Source organism: Cyclopterus lumpus, chromosome 2, assembly GCF_009769545.1.
Source record: "Cyclopterus lumpus isolate fCycLum1 chromosome 2, fCycLum1.pri, whole genome shotgun sequence".
NCBI lineage: Eukaryota > Metazoa > Chordata > Actinopteri > Perciformes > Cyclopteridae > Cyclopterus > Cyclopterus lumpus.
Window position 1 is genome coordinate 12,523,340 of NC_046967.1, and position 19,005 is coordinate 12,542,344.

The following is a 19,005-nucleotide window of genomic DNA, read 5'->3' on the forward strand; positions in this document are numbered from 1 at the left end:
CAACCTCTCATCAGAAAAGTAAAGACTATTTCTTTGGCTCAAGGGGTCCTGAGAAAAACCACCAGTTAAAAACCACCAGTTAAAAACCACCAGTCTTCTAATCAGACAGGAATATTTCCCAAAATGCCAGAACTGTTATTTTAATATTCATTCAATTGGACACTTTAAAACATGTGAGGGCATTAGTCCTGTAGTCCAGGACCTGAAGGAAGTGGGTCAGCCAGTCCTCAGAGCCTTCTGTGTTCCACTCAACTTTCACCGTACATCCCATAATCTGCACCATTAAACCAATGTATTATATCTACTGTCCACCGTCTGAAGCGTGAGATGCTAATGAGCACTTCAGGCACCTCGAGTTAGTGTCTGTGGTTCTGGAATCAGGATGTTTGAGTCCTCAAGCGTGAAATAAAGTGTCTTCAGCTGGAGGTCTCCTGGTCTTCATCCTGGACTCTGGGACCCGGTTTGCTCTGCGTTAGCTGCCATGTCGAGGTCGCTCCTCTATCCTGAAAAACAAGAACTACATATCTATTCTCTGTTGAAGGGATCTCAAACTGAGGGGAATACCAGCAGCATACCTTGATCAGCACACCCAAGGGTGCCAGGTCCTTCCTGAACTCGTCACAGGCTCTGAGGAGAGGCCTTCTCTCTGGGTGCAGTCCAGGTCTGTTGGGGGTCCCGGGGGTCGGGTCGTCCTGATGAGCGAGAGCGAATGCTCGAACTTCACTTCTGAACTGAGTCAGCTGCTCCACAACGGCCTCCAGACCTCCACAGGTGCCCACCAGGCCAGCCTCCTACACACACACACACACACACACACACACACACACTTTTAGATGACTCATCAGAACGACAGGTCCACGTGGTGGATCAGGTGTCAGATGGATCCAGTCTCTAGGGGGTTCAGAGAAACCATTTGGTATGTATTCATAGTGTGTTCTCCATTGGCACATTTTAGTTAAATTATGTTTGATTTCTCTTCTTTATGCAAGTTATCATAATAATGTCCACTTCTTCTCTTCATTTGACCCATCCTTAAGGAGCAGTGGGCTGCAGTGAAGCCCGGGGAGCAACTGGGGGTTCAGTGCCTTGCTCAAGGACACTTCAACATGAACTATGGGGAGAGCGGGGATGGAACCGGGTACCCTGTGGTTACAGGACGACCTGTCATCCCCATGAGCTACAGCCAACTCTAATGTGCTGGTGGTTGATTATTGCTAATGGAGTTGAGACCATGTGGTCTTATGGCCACAGCTGGAGGACACCTGAGTCAGGCCGGTGTGTAGCTCAGGACCAAAGGAGGCACCGTGGACCATCCCACCAAGACAACAACTAGTTGTGAAGGTACACGTTGCCCCTGAGCTCTGACCTGACAGTGCAGATCGATCCCAAACACATCCAAGACGTCTCTGACGTAGCTGACTATGGCTCCAAACACCGCAGGGCTCCGAGTCCCTCCCTCAACCTGAACACAGAGACCTCCGGTAAGACGAGGAAGACTGCTGGTAACCTTCAGTCTGTTTATGTTATGTCAGTCACAGTGGGTTACCTTGGAAACCGGCTGGAGTTGGCAGTTTCCGTGATAAACCAGATTCATCACAGCACTGACGGCTCTCGGGGTATCGAAGTCATCTGCCAGTGCTTTCACCACGTTGGATTTACTCTCAGCCAACCTGAAACACGAGAACACGAGAAATAGAAAAGCATTTGGTATTCATTCATTTTCAGGGGGTCTACATACAGAGTGTTTGAAACCACCTGATGATTCAATGTTGAGAACCCAGCTGATTTAGTCAGTTCAAATACAACTCTTGAACTACGATGAAGACAGTTGACCAGACTGGAGGAGGTTCCTACCTCTCCCAGAGAAAGGCTTCCTGTACTGGGGAACACTGCAGCTGACCCTTCATGTAGGCCGTGGCTTCATGGGTGAAGGTGGAGATGGTTCTCAGAGAGGTCCGAGCCTCCAGCATGCTGCCGTCACTGTAGTCTACAGCTGTGGAGACACCACGAGAACACAGCAATGTAAACCTGGTACTGCAATGAAGGTAAACAATGCTGTCCTCTATGTGGGGATATGAGCTCACTTGTTTATTACATCGAGGGCCTGAAACATTTAGAACATCTATTAATTGGTTTGGCTTTTACATTATGCAGTTACCAAAATATGTGTTCAAACCAATAGTTGTGCTTTACTGTGACAATCATTTTAATATCCTGTTTTAAAATCACAAATATACAATTAAAATGTGAACCATTAACCAGTGTGAACATGAACCATTAACCAGTGTGAACATGAACCATTAACCAGTGTGAACATGAACCATTAACCAGTGTGAACCATTAACACGTTCCCACCTGATCTGTATTTGGTCAGAAGACAAAACATCCGGAACTCATTGGCAGAGTAAGACTGCAGGAAATCCTGAAGATCAGAAACAGATGAAGCATTAGTTTCACTAAGGGACGTCTACAATGTAGAAGATACAATGTAGATCTGTACAGAGCAGTTAACTAAGGGACGTCTACAATGTAGAAGATACAATGTAGATCTGTACGGAGCAGTTAACTAAGGGACGTCTACAATGTAGAAGATACAATGTAGATCTGTACGGAGCAGTTAACTAAGGGACGTCTACAATGTAGAAGATACAATGTAGATCTGTACGGAGCAGTTAACTAAGGGACGTCTACAATGTAGAAGATACAATGTAGATCTGTACGGAGCAGTTAACTAAGGGACGTCTACAATGTAGAAGATACAATGTAGATATGTACGGAGCAGTTAACTAAGGGACGTCTACAATGTAGAAGATACAATGTAGATCTGTACGGAGCAGTTAACTAAGGGACGTCTACAATGTAGAAGATACAATGTAGATCTGTACGGAGCAGTTAACTAAGGGACGTCTACAATGTAGAAGATACAATGTAGATCTGTACGGAGCAGTTAACTAAGGGACGTCTACAATGTAGAAGATACAATGTAGATCTGTACGGAGCAGTTAACTAAGGGACGTCTACAATGTAGAAGATACAATGTAGATCTGTACGGAGCAGTTAACTAAGGGACGTCTACAATGTAGAAGATACAATGTAGATCTGTACGGAGCAGTTAACTAAGGGACGTCTACAATGTAGAAGATACAATGTAGATCTGTACGGAGCAGTTAACTAAGGGACGTCTACAATGTAGAAGATACAATGTAGATCTGTACGGAGCAGTTAACTAAGGGACGTCTACAATGTAGAAGATACAATGTAGATCTGTACGGAGCAGTTAACTAAGGGACGTCTACAATGTAGAAGATACAATGTAGATCTGTACAGAGCAGTTAACTAAGGGACGTCTACAATGTAGAAGATACAATGTAGATCTGTACGGAGCAGTTAACTAAGGGACGTCTACAATGTAGAAGATACAATGTAGATCTGTACGGAGCAGTTAACTAAGGGACGTCTACAATGTAGAAGATACAATGTAGATCTGTACGGAGCAGTTAACTAAGGGACGTCTACAATGTAGAAGATACAATGTAGATCTGTACGGAGCAGTTAACTAAGGGACGTCTACAATGTAGAAGATACAATGTAGATCTGTACGGAGCAGTTAACTAAGGGACGTCTACAATGTAGAAGATACAATGTAGATCTGTACGGAGCAGTTAACTAAGGGACGTCTACAATGTAGAAGATACAATGTAGATCTGTACGGAGCAGTTAACTAAGGGACGTCTACAATGTAGAAGATACAATGTAGATCTGTACGGAGCAGTTAACTAAGGGACGTCTACAATGTAGAAGATACAATGTAGATCTGTACGGAGCAGTTAACTAAGGGACGTCTACAATGTAGAAGATACAATGTAGATCTGTACGGAGCAGTTAACTAAGGGACGTCTACAATGTAGAAGATACAATGTAGATCTGTACGGAGCAGTTAACTAAGGGACGTCTACAATGTAGAAGATACAATGTAGATCTGTACAGAGCAGTTAACTAAGGGACGTCTACAATGTAGAAGATACAATGTAGATCTGTACGGAGCAGTTAACTAAGGGACGTCTACAATGTAGAAGATACAATGTAGATCTGTACGGAGCAGTTAACTAAGGGACGTCTACAATGTAGAAGATACAATGTAGATCTGTACGGAGCAGTTAACTAAGGGACGTCTACAATGTAGAAGATACAATGTAGATCTGTACGGAGCAGTTAACTAAGGGACGTCTACAATGTAGAAGATACAATGTAGATCTGTACGGAGCAGTTAACTAAGGGACGTCTACAATGTAGAAGATACAATGTAGATCTGTACGGAGCAGTTAACTAAGGGACGTCTACAATGTAGAAGATACAATGTAGATCTGTACGGAGCAGTTAACTAAGGGACGTCTACAATGTAGAAGATACAATGTAGATCTGTACGGAGCAGTTAACTAAGGGACGTCTACAATGTAGAAGATACAATGTAGATCTGTACAGAGCAGTTAACTAAGGGACGTCTACAATGTAGAAGATACAATGTAGATATGTACGGAGCAGTTAACTAAGGGACGTCTACAATGTAGAAGATACAATGTAGATCTGTACAGAGCAGTTAACTAAGGGACAGTTACAATGTAGAAGATACAATGTAGATCTGTACAGAGCAGTTAACTAAGGGACGTCTACAATGTAGAAGATACAATGTAGATCTGTACGGAGCAGTTAACTAAGGGACGTCTACAATGTAGAAGATACAATGTAGATCTGTACAGAGCAGTTAACTAAGGGACAGTTACAATGTAGAAGATACAATGTAGATCTGTACAGAGCAGTTAACTAAGGGACGTCTACAATGTAGAAGATACAATGTAGATCTGTACAGAGCAGTTAACTAAGGGACAGTTACAATGTAGAAGATACAATGTAGATCTGTACAGAGCAGTTAACTAAGGGACGTCTACAATGTAGAAGATACAATGTAGATCTGTACAGAGCAGTTAACTAAGGGACGTCTACAATGTAGAAGATACAATGTAGATCTGTACGGAGCAGTTAACTAAGGGACGTCTACAATGTAGAAGATACAATGTAGATCTGTACGGAGCAGTTAACTAAGGGACGTCTACAATGTAGAAGATACAATGTAGATCTGTACGGAGCAGTTAACTAAGGGACGTCTACAATGTAGAAGATACAATGTAGATCTGTACGGAGCAGTTAACTAAGGGACGTCTACAATGTAGAAGATACAATGTAGATCTGTACGGAGCAGTTAACTAAGGGACGTCTACAATGTAGAAGATACAATGTTAAAGTGATGCATTATCTGGGATGACTTTACCTTGATGGTGACGAAGTTCTTTAATGATTTAGACATCTTCTCTGCACTACCTTTCAGGTGTAAGTGGCCTAAAAAACAACAACAACAACAACAACAACAACAACCAATCAGGTGCACAGATTAAAAAGCAGAAACACTGTAGAGAGGAAGTTGTGTTGTCTCTAAACCCTTTGAAGGTCTCTAACTATGGGATGTAGAGATTACAGGTTGGTGCACATGTATCCTGTATGTTGACATTAATAACACAAGTGATCGTATACTGTGGATATTATATTATAGGACATTATAAAGACAGGAGAAGTCATATACTGTGGAGACAGACATAACTGATATTATATTATAGGACATTATAAAGACAGGAGAAGTCATATACTGTGGAGACAGACATAACTGATATTATATTATAGGACATTATAAAGACAGGAGAAGTCATATACTGTGGAGACAGACATAACTGATATTATATTATAGGACATTATAAAGACAGGAGAAGTCATATACTGTGGAGACAGACATAACTGATATTATATTATAGGACATTATAAAGACAGGAGAAGTCATATACTGTGGAGACAGACATAACTGATATTATATTATAGGACATTATAAAGACAGGAGAAGTCATATACTGTGGAGACAGACATAACTGATATTATAGTGCAGGACATTATAAAGACAGGAGAAAGCAGACTCGTTGTGAGTTACCTGAGTGGAGGAAGTAATTTGCCCATTGCCCACACTGGTGATAGGCTTCACTCTGAGCAACCTCATTCTCATGGTGAGGGAAGGCCAGGTCAATGCCTCCAGAGTGGATATCTAGCTGGCTCCCAAACACGGAGCTGAAACCACCAGAGACCACAGGATCAGGATCAGGATCAGGATCAGGATCACTGAGGCTGGTTTTATCTCAATGGACAGAACTACCCAATACACTTACGGAGATACTCTCTAGTAACATTAGTAATTAATCCAGTTTAAAGTTGCATATTATTCCCGTAGATCTTAATCCAGCCATGGACCCTAACCCTAACCCTCCATGGCTGGATTAAGATCTACGGGTTATGTTGAAGAAAGACATTCAGTATGAGGAGAAACGAGCAGACTGTAAATCCAAACCTAGCGATGGCGGAGCATTCAATATGCCAGCCCGGTCTTCCTCTGCCCCACGGAGACTCCCAGTACGGCTCCCGAGGTTTGGACCGCTTCCAGAGGGCAAAGTCCCTCCAGTCTCGTTTATCTGAGTCGCCTGAAGAACAGTTGGTAGTCCATTAGTAAAGCTCTTATACAGCCGGGCTCATGAGCAGAGCCCGGGTCCCCCACTGACCCTCATGAGCAGAGCCCGGGTCCCCACTGACCCTCATGAGCAGAGCCTGGGTCCCCACTGACCCTCATGAACAGAGCCCGGGTCCCCAGACCCTCATGAGCAGAGCCCGGGTCCCCACTGACCCTCATGAACAGAGCCCGGGTCCCCACTGACCCTCATGAACAGAGCCCGGGTCCCCACTGACCCTCATGAGCAGAGCCCGGGTCCCCACTGACCCTCATGAGCAGAGCCTGGGTCCCCACTGACCCTCATGAACAGAGCCCGGGTCCCCACTGACCCTCATGAGCAGAGCCCGGGTCCCCACTGACCCTCATGAACAGAGCCCGGGTCCCCACTGACCCTCATGAGCAGAGCCAGGGTCCCCACTGACCCTCATGAGCAGAGCCAGGGTCCCCACTGACCCTCATGAGCAGAGCCCGGGTCCCCACTGACCCTCATGAGCAGAGCCCGGGTCCCCACTGACCCTCATGACACTTAGGACTGAACACATCAGGTTTAAGACCTCTGCTGTCCTTTGAGAAGGGCCCATAAAGGAAGGGTTCTCTTACATGAGGAACAGATAGTAAATGAGCCACACGGAAGCAGACGGAAACACTTACCAGGTTCCACGTGAGAATCGACAGCTGCCACAAACTTGCCATAACGATGACCAATGGAGCGGATGTCAAAATACACATCACCTGCAAACAGGGCACGTCCGGTCATGAGATACGAGGTTTCATGGGACCCATCAACAAGAAGTGCTACACATTCACCTTCTTTTGTGGCGTAGGCGTGTCCGTTTTCGACGATCCTCTCGATGAAGGCGACGATGTGATGCACATTGTCGGTGACTCTTAAATACACTGCGGGAGGAATCACCTCAAAACAATGACAGAATGTGAAGGTTAGAGATAAACACGCGTCACAGCAGCTGTGTTTACTGGAACAGAACCGCTTAGGAAGACATCCTCAGCGAGGGCCAGATAGTCCCATTATTTATTATATGGCAGGAGGCAGACGTCTCTATGGCAACCCAAAACCATCTCAATGGAGAAAGTGCACTGCAGGAAAGAGGAAACATATCTTAAATCTACCTTTAATGACAGCATGTCCCTCTTGAACGCGTCCTCGTACACCGAGGCGACCATGGCTGGAGAAACATTGTCCTACAGGACAGGTCAAAGGTCACAACAGCTCTTATTCCACATTGTCCTACAGAACCGGTCAAAGGTCACAACAGGTCCTATTCCACACATTGTCCTACAGAACAGGTCAAAGGTCACAACAGGTCCTATTCCACACATTGTCCTACAGAACAGGTCAAAGGTCAGCTCTTATTCCACATTGTCCTACAGAACCGGTCAGAGGTTAAAGGTCAGCTCTTATTCCACATTGTCCTACAGAACCGGTCAGAGGCCAAAGGTCAGCTCTTATTCCACATTGTCCTACAGAACCGGTCAGAGGTTAAAGGTCAGCTCTTATTCCACATTGTCCTACAGAACCGGTCAGAGGTTAAAGGTCAGCTCTTATTCAACAGCGGGTTGCACATTGGGCCTCACCTCCCACCCCCTTTGGATGATCTTGTCGTCGATGTCGGTGATGACCATGGCGTGGATCACAGTGGTCCCGAACAGCCGGGACAGGATCCTCTGCAGGATGTCAAACCGGACGTAGGAGCTGCAGACAAACGCAAAGCCTTCAGCTGATTGGTCAGTCACGCACGTGACATATTCACGGGCACATCATTACCAGGCATGGCCCAGGTGGGCATGGTCGTAGACGGTGGGTCCACAGCTGTACCTGTGAACAACACAAGAGACTGAGAACGGGCTTCCGGTGGGAGTCTCCCTCAGCGGGTCGGTCCCGGTCCCCTTACCAGGTCGCGACCCCTTCCCGTGCCACGATGAGAGGCTCCTTCTGTTTGGTCAGGCTGTTGAACGTCTTTAGACCCGTATCAAACCCGCTGGGTCTCACCCACGTCTTCCCGGACCCAAGTGGTCTGGACTTGGTACAGGACCCAAGTGGTCTGGACTTGGTACAGGACCCAAGTGGTCTGGACTTGGTACAGGACCCAAGTGGTCTGGACTTGGTACAGGACCCAAGTGGTCTGGACTTGAGCGCGTGGGCAGACTGAGCTGCAGAGAGGAGCCCCCGGAGGACCTTCACGGCGGTCCACATCGTGAGGTTCGCTAGTCCCAGACCAACAGTCCCTTCGCTCCACTTCTCGCGAGAATCGGATACCGGAAGTGTTCCGCCGTGTCACGTGACGCATCTGGCGCTGCGCTCCGCAGCTATGTGAGAAGAAGTCTTCGTTTGACAGGACCGCGGACGTTGGACCGAAAAGGAGACGCGATGGAGAACGTGATCAACTCGGTGAAGGGCACGGCGCTCGGGGTGGCGGAGTTCCTCACCCCGGTGTTGAAGGTAACGCTCCCGTACTTGAGCTAGCTCGTGTCACGGTGTTAGTGGACCCGAACCCTTCCGGAAGTGCTGTGGCTGTGCAGCACCTGGAGGCTAACGCTCACGTGACGCCCTCTAACGTACCGCTCTGGTTCTGTTCCCCAGGAATCCAAGTTCAAAGAGACTGGCGTGATTACACCGGAGGAGGTGAGACCGTGAGGGTGCTGTGCTCCGCGATGAAGATGCTCAGTTCAGCCTTCCTCATCCTCCTCTTTCCTTCTCTTAGTTTGTAGCTGCTGGGGATCACTTGGTTCACCATTGCCCCACATGGAAATGGTGAGTGTGTCACAGACAGCATCCCTATGTGAAATATGGTGATTGGCTCTTTAAGTGGCCAGACCAGGGCCAGCAGTACTTATTATTATTATGATGTCATTACATTGTATTGTTTGTATGTCGTACATCACTCATGTATTGGAGTGCAGTGACATAGGCTGCAGACCCCCAGCACCCTGTGCCTATGCAGGCTTTCTCTTCACATGAGGTTAATAAGTGGTATAGTTTGATTGCCACAGGGAGAAAGGATCTCCTCATTGTCCACGGTGCTCCGCAGTGTGTGCGACATCATCTCCATCCCCAGGACGGAGCCAGTGGGGCTGAATGAGCAAACCTCCACAGAAAGTACTCATTGTACTTGTCTCTGTGTTCTTAGCCCAGTCCAGCTTATTGTCCTAGTGTACGCAGGTTCAGCCCACACCAATCCATAAAGCAGTCCGCTATGCCCACGGTTGATCTCTGCTGTAAAGTTGGGCATTTTAATTGGGGGTCTATGGGATGGATTTGCCTCAGCCTCTGGTGGCCATTCTGCGTTGGCTTCATTTCTCAACACCAGGAGCTTTCCACTTAACACGTTCTATATACATATAGTTGTTAATAGAATTAAAGAAAATAGCTTAAAGTCTAATACAGGTTCATAGAGTGCTGCATGGATGACACATTTTTGAAGGCCAACTCCGTAAATTGAGGATTAAACTGGTTCCCTCGACATTACACCGTAGCAAACACAAGTCTATGATACTGTCACGTCTTGTTCAGCAAGATAATCTTCTTAAGTGAATGCCACTGTTATGATTTAACCATGACTGCAACCAGTAAGTAAAAAGCAAACATCAGGCTATAGACAAACTACACTACGGTCAAATAAGTGTGAGTATAGCGCCTTGCATGAGTCAATCCATTTCCTGCAGGTTAACTGTGGCTGTCCAGTCAGATGACACAGCTTTCATGCTATACTAGTTATAATGATATTGGTGTGGGTAATTATTGGAGTAATGTTACTACTGTGGTTGGTAACTGTTGGTAGTAATGTTACTACTGTGGTTGGTTCCTGTTGGTAGTAATGTTACTACTGTGGTTGGTAACTATTGGTAGTAATGTTACTACTGTGGTTGGTAACTGTTGGTAGTAATGTTACTACTGTGGTTGGTAACTGTTGGTAGTAATGTTACTACTGTGGTTGGTAACTGTTGGTAGTAATGTTACTACTGTGGTTGGTAACTGTTGGTAGTAATGTTACTACTGTGGTTGGTAACTGTTGGTAGTAATGTTACTACTGTGGTTGGTAACTGTTGGTAGTAATGTTACTACTGTGGTTGGTAACTGTTGGTAGTAATGTTACTACTGTGGTTGGTAACTGTTGGTAGTAATGTTACTACTGTGGTTGGTAACTATTGGTAGTAATGTTACTACTGTGGTTGGTAACTATTGGTAGTAATGTTACTACTGTGGTTGGTAACTGTTGGTAGTAATGTTACTACTGTGGTTGGTAACTGTTGGTAGTAATGTTACTACTGTGGTTGGTAACTGTTGGTAGTAATGTTACTACTGTGGTTGGTTCCTGTTGGTAGTAATGTTACTACTGTGGTTGGTAACTATTGGTAGTAATGTTACTACTGTGGTTGGTAACTGTTGGTAGTAATGTTACTACTGTGGTTGGTAACTGTTGGTAGTAATGTTACTACTGTGGTTGGTAACTACTGGTAGTAATGTTACTACTGTGGTTGGTAACTGTTGGTAGTAATGTTACTACTGTGGTTGGTAACTGTTGGTAGTAATGTTACTACTGTGGTTGGTAACTACTGGTAGTAATGTTACTACTGTGGTTGGTTCCTGTTGGTAGTAATGTTACTACTGTGGTTGGTAACTATTGGTAGTAATGTTACTACTGTGGTTGGTAACTGTTGGTAGTAATGTTACTACTGTGGTTGGTAACTGTTGGTAGTAATGTTACTACTGTGGTTGGTAACTACTGGTAGTAATGTTACTACTGTGGTTGGTAACTATTGGTAGTAATGTTACTACTGTGGTTGGTAACTGTTGGTAGTAATGTTACTACTGTGGTTGGTAACTGTTGGTAGTAATGTTACTACTGTGGTTGGTAACTGTTGGTAGTAATGTTACTACTGTGGTTGGTAACTATTGGTAGTAATGTTACTACTGTGGTTGGTAACTATTGGTAGTAATGTTACTACTGTGGTTGGTAACTGTTGGTAGTAATGTTACTACTGTGGTTGGTAACTGTTGGTAGTAATGTTACTACTGTGGTTGGTAACTGTTGGTAGTAATGTTACTACTGTGGTTGGTAACTGTTGGTAGTAATGTTACTACTGTGGTTGGTAACTACTGGTAGTAATGTTACTACTGTGGTTGGTAACTGTTGGTAGTAATGTTACTACTGTGGTTGGTAACTGTTGGTAGTAATGTTACTACTGTGGTTGGTAACTATTGGTAGTAATGTTACTACTGTGGTTGGTAACTGTTGGTAGTAATGTTACTACTGTGGTTGGTAACTGTTGGTAGTAATGTTACTACTGTGGTTGGTAACTATTGGTAGTAATGTTACTACTGTGGTTGGTAACTGTTGGTAGTAATGTTACTACTGTGGTTGGTAACTGTTGGTAGTAATGTTACTACTGTGGTTGGTAACTGTTGGTAGTAATGTTACTACTGTGGTTGGTAACTATTGGTAGTAATGTTACTACTGTGGTTGGTAACTGTTGGTAGTAATGTTACTACTGTGGTTGGTAACTGTTGGTAGTAATGTTACTACTGTGGTTGGTAACTGTTGGTAGTAATGTTACTACTGTGGTTGGTAACTGTTGGTAGTAATGTTACTACTGTGGTTGGTTCCTGTTGGTAGTAATGTTACTACTGTGGTTGGTAACTGTTGGTAGTAATGTTACTACTGTGGTTGGTAACTGTTGGTAGTAATGTTACTACTGTGGTTGGTAACTGTTGGTAGTAATGTTACTACTGTGGTTGGTAACTATTGGTAGTAATGTTACTACTGTGGTTGGTAACTGTTGGTAGTAATGTTACTACTGTGGTTGGTAACTGTTGGTAGTAATGTTACTACTGTGGTTGGTAACTGTTGGTAGTAATGTTACTACTGTGGTTGGTAACTGTTGGTAGTAATGTTACTACTGTGGTTGGTAACTACTGGTAGTAATGTTACTACTGTGGTTGGTAACTATTGGTAGTAATGTTACTACTGTGGTTGGTAACTACTGGTAGTCCTTACTTTCCTTTAAATCCTGCCTACTTGGCAGGATTTAAACAAGGTCGGATGCATTTTATTTCATGTGTTCAATGTTACTCCTGTCTACTGTGGTTACTACTGGTAGTAATGTTGGTAATGCGATAAGTAAATATAATAACTAATATGAAAGCAAACCCCCAATAACAGGCTCATACAACCCTAAAATGTATATGAATTTAGTGAAATATAAACCAAAGACACAAAATGTGTGTATGTCTGTGGCTCATCTCCCTTCAGGGCCTCTGGGGAAGAAGTCAAGGTGAAGCCATATTTGCCGCAGGATAAACAGTTTCTCCTGACACGCAATGGTAAGAGTTGGATTTTATGTTTCAGTTTTTAAATAACATGTTTTACTTCAACTAAGCCACTCACTTTGTAACATCAACAATTCTTTCCAGTTCCACATCAATTAAAATGTTCCGTAGTGAAGCCACTAGGACAAGTGTGAATTCATTGAATGTGCAGTGTAGCACACAGTTCGCATACTGTAATATATTTATTATTTATGTTCTTCCTTTGGTTTGTGTTGACTCTGTCTGTGTTCTGGCAGTTCCCTGTTACAAGCGTTGTAAACAGATGGAGTATTCAGACGAGCTGGAAGCCATCATAGAGGAGGATGATGGAGATGGGGGCTGGGTGGACACTTACCACAACTCAGGTCGGACACCGTCTCTCAACTACCATACATTGCATATATATTGAGCATGGCTGTATGTGACCTGATGGTTAAAACATGAAGTCCTTATAGAAGAACAGCGGGTTGGTACCCTCACAAACTAGCAATGACCATAGCTAGCTAAACCGTCAGTACACTGACATCGTGGTACAGATTAAATGATAAAAGATGATGACTCATCTCTGGTGGGGACGAGACCGCCTACAGGTGGGAGACTGACCACCTGGTGACCTGGTGCAGCCAGAACAACCTGGAGCTCAACGCTCTGAAGACAGTGGAGATGGTTGTGGATTACAGGAAGAATGCAGCCCCACCCGCCCCCCTCACCCTGTGTGACTCCCCCGTCGACTCTGTGGAGTCCTTCCGCTTCCTGGGCTCCATCATTACCCAGGACCTCAAGTGGACATCAGCTCCATCACCAAGAAGGCCCAGCAGAGGATGTTCTTCCTGAGGCAGCTGAGGAAATTCAACATGCCAGGGAAAATGATGGTGCACTTCTACACTGCCATCGTTGAGTCCATCATCTGCTCCTCCGTCACCGTCTGGCACCCTGCAGCCACGGCCAAAGACAAGTGCAGCTGCAGCGCATCATCCGCTCGGCCGAGAGGGTTATTGGCTGCAATCTGCCGTCCCTCCAGGTCCTGTTCACTTCTAGGTCACTGAAGCGGGCCAGAAAGATTGTTACTGACCCCTCCCACCCTGGACACAACCTGTTCAAGTCCCTCCCCTCTGGTAGGAGGCTGCTGTCCATCAGGACAAGGACCTCCCGCCACACCAAGTCGGGCTCATCAATGGAGCCCAAGTCCCCCACTGACTGACTCTGTCACCCCCAGGACTACCTCCTCCTCCTCCTCCTCCTCCTCCTCCTCCTCCTTCTTCTTCCTCCTCCTCTCTCCTCCTTCTTCTTCCCTCCTCAGGCTCCTCCTCCTCCTTCCTCTCTCCTCCTCCTCCTCCTCCTCCTCCACACACGTCACTTTAACATGCACTTTAACTTAAACACACGTCACATGTAACATACACTTTAACTTAAACACACATGTCACTTGAAACACACACCTAAACACTTTAACGTTATTTGTTGTCCGAGCGCTTTATCTTACACTTAAGTTAATACACACATTGCACTGTTGCTGTCGCGTTGATTGTTGTTTGTCATGTCTAATGTTCGTTTGTGTAAACATTCCTGACAGTAAACGGTTTCTGATTCTGATCATCTCCGGACACTGTTGTGTTTCAGCAGGTGTGTTAGGAGTCACGGACGCTGTACAAGACATTTCACTGGACAATAACAAGGTATGCTTCATACATGTTTGGTGAAATCCAAAGATTCCAGCTGCTAACTATAGTTCTGGTGGTCCAGTGGTTAGACCTCGGCAAAGGGCTCTGGGTTTGGACCTGATGGTCGGCTCTTCTGTGTTCTCCGTGTTCTCCGTGTTCTCCGTGTTGGGGTAGAGCCATTGTTGAATGGTCTTTGATAAGCAGTTCCAAATGATGGAGATGTCAGTAATGAAGTGTACTTTAGAGGCTCCATGACTTCTTCCCATCTGAGGAACATCATACAGCACGAAGCTCCTCAGGACCATGTCCTGGTTCTTCATCTGACAGTCACTGAATGGGGATGGTGGATTCTGGGGCCTTGCTCCGCCACGACTGGATATGTTATTAAATGATTTGAAGTACCTTTTGAAGTGTGTGTGGTGTTCATTGTATGCTTTAGGAACATTTAGGACAAACATTTAGTTTGTTTCAACCGTTTTTGAAGTGTGTAAAATGGGTTCTTTTCATTTGAATTCCCAGGACAAGAACATGAATGCCACGTCTGGAGCATATTGTGATGATGATGGGGATGAGGATGAAGATGGAGAAGCAGCCGATATGGAAGGTACTCGTATCCTCGCGGTAATGAAGCACTCCTTTTAGTGTCTTTCAGCGCTTTAACTGGAGTTGTGCTCCGTGCTGTCTTTTCAGAGTACGAGGAAAGTGGCCTGTTGGAGACCGATGAGGTAGGCGTCTCAAAGGGTTCCAGCATATGGTTTCTCGTGGGCTCTGATCCCATCGTCAGTCCAACTACTCCCTCTTTCCTCCGTCTAGGCCACCTTGGACACCAGTAAAATGGTTGAAGCCAAAGCGGAGCCTGGGAGCGAAGACGCCATCCTTCAGACCAGAACATATGACCTGTACATCACATATGACAAATACTACCAGACGCCTCGACTCTGGCTCTTTGGATACGATGAAGTACGTACCTGGGACAAAGGAGCCCCTTGTGGTACAGGCAGATGTAGTGAATCTCTCTTTGTATGTATAATAATAAATAATAAATGCTCATCGAGCTTCTGTGGTGTCCTCCAGGATAGGCAGCCACTGACTGTAGATCAGATGTACGAGGACATCAGCCAGGACCACGTGAAGAAGACGGTCACTATTGAGAACCACCCCCACCTTCCTCCACCTGCCATGTGCTCCGTCCACCCCTGCAGGTGAGAGAGACAGATGGGGAAACCCGAACTAACCGTCCTTCTCCAGATGTTTGAACTGTCATTTAACACATTTGACTTTCAGACATGCTGAAGTGATGAAAAAGATCATTGAGACCGTGGCCGAAGGGGGACGAGAGCTGGGAGTGCATATGTATCTTTTCATGGTGGACCACTTGTAAAGGCTTCTTCAGTTATTGAGGTACTATGGACCTTTACATTTATTTGAAGGCATTCCTGTAAAGAGCCACGACATGTGGGAGTAGGGACTGTCTTTCAGTTGATCCTGTTTTACCACACAGGGGAAAAGAGTGAGAGAGATCACTGAAGGCCTGGTTCAGAACCGTCCAGGTTTAGTCCTGATCCTCTTTCTGACCTGATTGTCTCGTTCTATAGTTATTCTAAATGGTTGTTATCGGTGCCACCGGGTCGGATTATGCACAAAACTAAATCCTGCAGGTTCACCAGAAACTCCTTCAGCTCAGACCCCAGCGGGGCGTCCAGATCAGGACCCACTGCAGCTGGTAGGGAAGGGAGGCACGGAGAACCAGGACTGAGTCAGACCCTGTTGCAGTAAAATGAGAGGTTTCCTCAAGGGACTCGGAGACACTACTGCTTTTGTTCACCGGGACCGACACGATCCTCACAAAAGGAAAGTTCACTGGGTATTTCACACACTGGTACCAATGATGTTCTGGTTTTAGTCCTCCTGTCCTGGGTCGTACACGTCCTTCTAGTTTGTAATGTTCCAGTCTGGAAAGGTGTCCTTTGTTCACCTGGATGGAGATGTGTAAGGACCATGAATGAAGTCAATGTCCCCCTTGGTGAGACACTTTGATCACTAGAAGATACCCATCAACTCCTGCTCCTGATATTTGGTATGGATATTCATAGGTAGTTGGTAGACCTGTCCTCTGGAGTGTCTCCATCAGAACAGAATACTGCGTTCCTGTATTGTTGTTTCCCACCATGCTCGACGTGTTTTCCTTAACTGAGACGTTCAGGTACCTTCTAATCTTCCTGAAGTTCGTCCAGGCCGTCATTCCTACAATAGAATACGACTACACGAGACACTTCACCATGTAGCTCCATGACTGCTGATGCAACATGGGGAACATCATCTCTGCTGCCCGTGTTGAGGTTCTATCAGGTCTGGTCCGTGTTTGTATAACTCAAGGACACTTTGCGTGGGTGCAGGACTCGGGGAATGTTGGAGGTCTGGGACAAAACTGTCTGTTAAAGGAACAGTCTGGAAACAGACTTGTTTTCTATGAAAGCCAGAGTCAGATGAGAAGATCAGTATGGGTTTGATCTGCATCTCCTCCGGTTCAGAGCTACATGTGTTGCATGAACAGGGCACCTTTCAAAGAGCTGTATTATCATGTTGTTTTGTTTGATTTCATGTAAAAACAACACACGTGGATATATTTGTGGTTGAATAGTGTTTTTCACTGGCTAGTTTCTTCTTACGTCCAGTGCTAAGCTAAGCTAGGCTAGGCTAATCACGGCCTGGACTCGCCCGAATGAAACTGATATCCATCTCTTCATCTGACGATGCTAAGCTAGGCTAACCACGACCTGGCCACGCCCAAATGAAACTGATATCATCTCTTCATCTGACTCTATGCTAAGATAGGCTAGGCTAACCACAGCCTGGCCTCTCCCAAATGAAACTGATCTCCATCTCTTCATCTGACTTTATGCTAAGCTAGGCTAGGCTAACCACAGCCTGGACTCTCCCAAATAAAACTGATCTCCATCTCTTCATCTGACTTTATGCTAAGCTAGGCTAGGCTAACCACAGCCTGGACTCTCCTAAATGAAACTGATCTCCATTTTCTTCATCTGACTCTATGCTAAGCTAGGCTAACCACAGCCTGGACTCTCCCAAATAAAACTGATAGCATCTCTTCATCTGACTCTAGGCTAGGCTAGGCTAACCACACCACAGCCTGGACTCTCCTAAATGAAACTGATCTCCATCTCTTCATCTGACTCTATGCTAAGCTAGGCTAGGCTAACCACAGCCTGGACTCTCCCAAATAAAACTGATAGCATCTCTTCATCTGACTCTAGGCTAGGCTAGGCTAGGCTAACCACAGCCTGGACTCTCCCAAATAAAACTGATAGCATCTCTTCATCTGACTCTAGGCTAGGCTAGGCTAACCACACCACAGCCTGGACTCTGTTAGCATATCTTCATCTGACTTTGGTGAGCTTGCAGACCAAGCTTGGCCCCAAAGGTTGGACTGTACTCTGATGTTGCTCTACCAGTTTACCGTTGTGACCACCGTGTGGTGAGCGCTCAAACTTCTTGTTGACACCATTTTGATGCTGTTAATAAAACTCCTTCCACACTGCTTCGCTGTTTGAAATGTAAACGTCTGTTTAAAAAAAGCCAATTAAACCTGGTTGTGCAAAGTGTCAGCTTCTTGAGTTATTAAAGATTTGATTGGTTACAGCAGAACACGCTGTTTTGATTTTACTGAAAGCAGCTTCCTGCCACTGCTGGAAACCAGATTGGTGAGAACAAAACACGTATAGTTATGGGCCATAAAACAATAAGCATGCCCTGCTCTTCACTGCCTTTAGTCATCTGGGCATCCTTTTCTTAACTACAGATACGATTCAGAAGACATTATTAGCTATTGGAAGTACATGTATGATGGAAGCTTGATTATTAACAATACTGTTCCCACTGTCGTGCTTATTGTTCCATTCTGCTGCACTGTGGAGAAGGCATGGCTGAACATTATACTCTTGATGCCTGTTTGTCTTAATACTAGATTTTATGAATGTGTTTTCATTCATACATGCTTATTGTGGTCGGCTCATGTTTTTACTTCCCTCTGCAAGTTTGTTTTATTGTTTTATTGTCACAAACCTCTGTACTTCAATAAATCCTGCAATGAAGTTCCGGTCTGTTTATTTGATAATATACACTATTACAGTAAATTGAGTAGGCTCACTACCGCCTCACCAGCTGGTGGCGGTAGTGAGCCCGAAGGCCCGTAGTGACCGCCGCCTCACCAGCTGGTGGCGGTAGTGAGCCCGAAGGCTCGCCACCACCGCCGCCTCACCAGCTGGTGGCGGTAGTGAGCCCGAAGGCTCGCCACCACCGCCGCCTCACCAGCTGGTGGCGGTAGTGAGCCCGAAGGCTCGCCACCACCGCCGCCTCACCAGCTGGTGGCGGTAGTGAGCCCGAAGGCTCGCCACCACCAC

The 19,005-nt window shown here is 45.4% G+C and overlaps 2 protein-coding genes across 6 annotated transcripts; one reads left to right on the forward strand and one right to left on the reverse strand.

Moving 5' to 3' along the window:
• Window positions 1-112: 112 nt before the first annotated feature.
• On the reverse strand, window positions 113-8,915 carry cars2 (cysteinyl-tRNA synthetase 2, mitochondrial). Of its 4 annotated transcripts, none has more exons than XM_034555562.1 (15): window positions 8,509-8,915; window positions 8,382-8,432; window positions 8,192-8,309; window positions 7,727-7,798; window positions 7,406-7,511; window positions 7,250-7,330; window positions 6,443-6,572; window positions 6,032-6,165; window positions 5,327-5,394; window positions 2,356-2,422; window positions 1,855-1,993; window positions 1,547-1,670; window positions 1,367-1,462; window positions 576-791; window positions 113-503 (listed from the first exon to the last, which is right to left on the reverse strand). In XM_034555562.1, the coding sequence occupies exons 1-15, from the start codon at window positions 8,808-8,810 to the stop codon at window positions 417-419; spliced, it is 1,791 nt and encodes a 596-aa protein (XP_034411453.1). In that variant the 5' UTR covers window positions 8,811-8,915; the 3' UTR covers window positions 113-416. The 4 variants fall into 4 exon arrangements, with proteins under 4 accessions (XP_034411453.1, XP_034411449.1, XP_034411448.1 ...); XM_034555558.1 differs by having other exon boundaries at window positions 125-791; window positions 8,509-8,676; window positions 8,731-8,915; XM_034555557.1 differs by having other exon boundaries at window positions 125-791.
• On the forward strand, window positions 8,878-18,696 carry atg3 (autophagy related 3). 2 transcript variants are annotated; one of them, XM_034555591.1, is made up of 12 exons: window positions 8,878-9,056; window positions 9,198-9,239; window positions 9,319-9,368; window positions 12,868-12,938; window positions 13,181-13,288; window positions 14,547-14,599; window positions 15,104-15,188; window positions 15,275-15,309; window positions 15,398-15,544; window positions 15,659-15,786; window positions 15,869-15,937; window positions 16,788-18,207. In XM_034555591.1, the coding sequence occupies exons 1-12, from the start codon at window positions 8,985-8,987 to the stop codon at window positions 16,867-16,869; spliced, it is 942 nt and encodes a 313-aa protein (XP_034411482.1). In that variant the 5' UTR covers window positions 8,878-8,984; the 3' UTR covers window positions 16,870-18,207. The 2 variants fall into 2 exon arrangements, with proteins under 2 accessions (XP_034411482.1, XP_034411472.1); XM_034555581.1 differs by having other exon boundaries at window positions 8,985-9,056; window positions 14,544-14,599; window positions 16,788-18,696.
• Window positions 18,697-19,005: the final 309 nt, after the last annotated feature.